Consider the following 1,324-nt stretch of genomic DNA (forward strand, 5'->3'; position numbering starts at 1 on the left):
AAGGTACAAAAATGATTTTAAATATATAATTAACAATTTAAAAATACAGGATCCAATTTTATGCATATAAACATAATTATATCTAAAAATGGGCTAACATTGCAATTATATGCAATTTATCTTTAAAAATACCAAATGTAATTGTAAAAAATACATAAAAATTACATTAGCCATATTTTGTCATAAATATAGAAATTAAATAAAAGGAATTATCAAAAAAATAATTTTGGAAATACTTATTGGGATTTTATGGATAAAAGGGGAGAAAATAAATCAATTAAAACCCTTAAAATTATGGAAAAAATAATAAAAATATTGGGCATGCTTATGTATGCATATATATGCTATTTTGAAGGCTTTTATATATATTTAAAATATATAGGGAAAAATTAGGTATCAACAAGGAGCATACAATAGGCCTTTCCTAGAATTGGCATAGCGGTCATTCTAACATTGGAGTAGGTGTCATTGAGCCCAGTTAGGAAGTGGATCAGTTTTTTCCCTTCATTGCATTGTGGTTCAACCTCACATGTGCAAGATGGACCAAAAGAGGCAATTTTTAACTCATCCCACAACTTCCTAAGTTTGGTATAGTTACTAGCAATATAAGAAGACCTTTGAGAGACACCAGCAATCTCTCTCTGAATTTGATAATAGCCACTGGCATTAGACTGCCCATACCTCTCCTCTATATCTCTCCAAATTTCACTTGCAGTGTCACAATGCAGGACACTATCAGCAATATCTTTAGACAAAGAATTGCTTAACCATGAAAACACTATGTTGTTGTATCTCACTAGTGATCATAGACTGGGGAATCAGGTCATGGCTGGGAGATTCTTCCATTGATCATCCCAGCCTTGTTCTTTGCAGACAGTGCAATAAGAATATTGTTCTCACACGTATACTTGCGTGTGCGTTTGGGAACAACCAGTTTTTGGTGTCGTTGCCGGGGACTTAGAAATAAGCTAGTCTACTAGATTGGATTTTCATTTTTGTCTATTCAAGTTTTTATTTTTTATTTTTATCTTAGTTTAATATTTTATTATCTTTGTTGACATGACATCTTCGAATGATAATTGGTCATATATTGGTTATTCTTATTATGGTGATTCTTGTCCTAATGTGGTGGACCACACTTGTGGTAAAATTATGCATCTTTATATGATGTGTGGAATTTTTGTAATGTGTGTAGTTATCAAGGTGGCTATTACAATGGTTTTCCTAATTCTTATTATCCTTCTCAAAACTCTTATTTTAATATTTCTAATAATATTTATGAGTTTGATAGGAGCAATGGGAGGATATGGAATGCGTTACTTGT

General features: G+C 31.4%; 1 protein-coding gene across 1 annotated transcript; it reads right to left on the reverse strand.

The window, feature by feature from the left end:
* Positions 1–389: 389 nt before the first annotated feature.
* On the reverse strand, positions 390–846 carry LOC138873027 (uncharacterized). The gene is made up of 2 exons (XM_070151457.1): positions 798–846; positions 390–745 (listed from the first exon to the last, which is right to left on the reverse strand). Exons 1-2 carry the CDS (start codon positions 844–846, stop codon positions 390–392), a joined length of 405 nt encoding a protein of 134 aa, XP_070007558.1.
* Positions 847–1,324: the final 478 nt, after the last annotated feature.

The sequence above is a fragment of the Nicotiana sylvestris genome, chromosome 7 (genome assembly GCF_000393655.2).
Source record: "Nicotiana sylvestris chromosome 7, ASM39365v2, whole genome shotgun sequence".
Taxonomy (NCBI): Eukaryota; Viridiplantae; Streptophyta; class Magnoliopsida; order Solanales; family Solanaceae; genus Nicotiana; species Nicotiana sylvestris.

Excerpts from the sequence above, each read along its gene's own strand:
- LOC138873027 (XM_070151457.1), bottom strand. The coding sequence starts at position 846 with ATGGAAGAATCTCCCAGCCATGACCTGATTCCCCAGTCTATGATCACT. Across the intron at positions 746-797 it reads TCCCCAGTCTATGATCACTA|ATATTGCTGATAGTGTCCTG; the intron begins GTGAGATACAAC and ends CTTTGTCTAAAG.